The sequence below is a fragment of the Aplysia californica genome, unplaced genomic scaffold, assembly GCF_000002075.1.
Source record: "Aplysia californica isolate F4 #8 unplaced genomic scaffold, AplCal3.0 scaffold00741, whole genome shotgun sequence".
In the NCBI taxonomy this organism is placed as follows: Eukaryota; Metazoa; Mollusca; class Gastropoda; order Aplysiida; family Aplysiidae; genus Aplysia; species Aplysia californica.
Window position 1 is genome coordinate 126,794 of NW_004798011.1, and position 1,074 is coordinate 127,867.

Here is a 1,074-nt window from a genome sequence, read left to right on the forward strand (position 1 = left end):
AGAGAGAGAGAGAGAGAGAGAAACAAAGAGAGAGAAAGAGAGGGCCTCGGAAAGTTGTTTTTATATAATATATATTTTTCTTTTACTGGACTGTCTATCAACTGAATATTTCTTTTCACAGGAAGAGGGGGACCTACTTGAGAATGCTGAGGAGGAGAGAAAGAAGAACAAACAAAGACTGAGGGCGAAGAAGATGAAAGAAAAAGAATTCAGCTCCCCCGTCAAGACCAGCGAAGAAATGACCGTTGCCTATGAGAACGCCCAGAAGGAAATTGACAAAGTCCTTGGACCCAGGGATAAAGTGGAGGAAGAGGAGGAGGAGAGGAGGAGAAAGAAGAAGTAAGTAGAGGAGCAGAGGAAGAGAAAGGAAAAGTAGGAACAGGAAAAAAGAAGTAAGGAGGAAGAGAAAGAAGAGGTTAGGAGGAGAGGAAGAGAAGATGAAGTAAGGAGGAAGAGAGAAAGAGAAAGATGAAGTAAGGAGGAAGAGAGAAAGAGAAAGATGAAGTAAGTAGGAAGAGAGGAATAGAAAGAAGAAGTGACCTCAAAGTCCCATAATATGTAAGCAAGGAGAATGAACTGTATGATTATGATAGATGTTTTGTGTTGGAAAATAAGTAGATCTAGACAGAATGTGTTGTCTCATCCTTCAAGCGCTGTCTTCCCGAGCTTTGTATTTTTTCTGCATTGAGCCTTTAAAAAAAAGTGAAATGTCCCAGTTTGTATATGTCTGTCTGTCCCTTTAATAGAAAACTAGATTTATTTGCAACAGTGAAACGTTTTTTGGCGCTTACATGACAAAACTGAGTTGATTGTGCTAGATATATAGTAGAGGGTTTTACGGCGCTCGCAACTGCATAAGGTCATATGAGCGCCAAGGGGTGGGTGTCAACTGAGAAGTCTATACAGGGAATCAGACTTAGACTGCTCACCTCTCTAGCTTCAACAGCACAGGGTCTGCTTCGACTATCAAAGCACCCCGGAAATAGCAGGTCACAAGAGAGTGACAAACTTACAGAAGAAGTAGAGGAAAATGACAATAGTAAGGATCAGGAAAGAAAAAGCAGCAGTTCCCTG

General features: G+C 41.3%; 1 protein-coding gene across 1 annotated transcript in view; it reads left to right on the forward strand.

The window, feature by feature from the left end:
* The window catches only part of LOC101850206 (mucin-17), a gene marked incomplete in the record, with an annotated part of 71,313 nt that overhangs the window by 53,214 nt on the left and 17,025 nt on the right, over positions 1-1,074 (forward strand). The window contains 1 exon segment of the mRNA XM_035972563.1: positions 122-339. Coding sequence (XP_035828456.1) covers positions 122-339 — 218 coding nt within the window.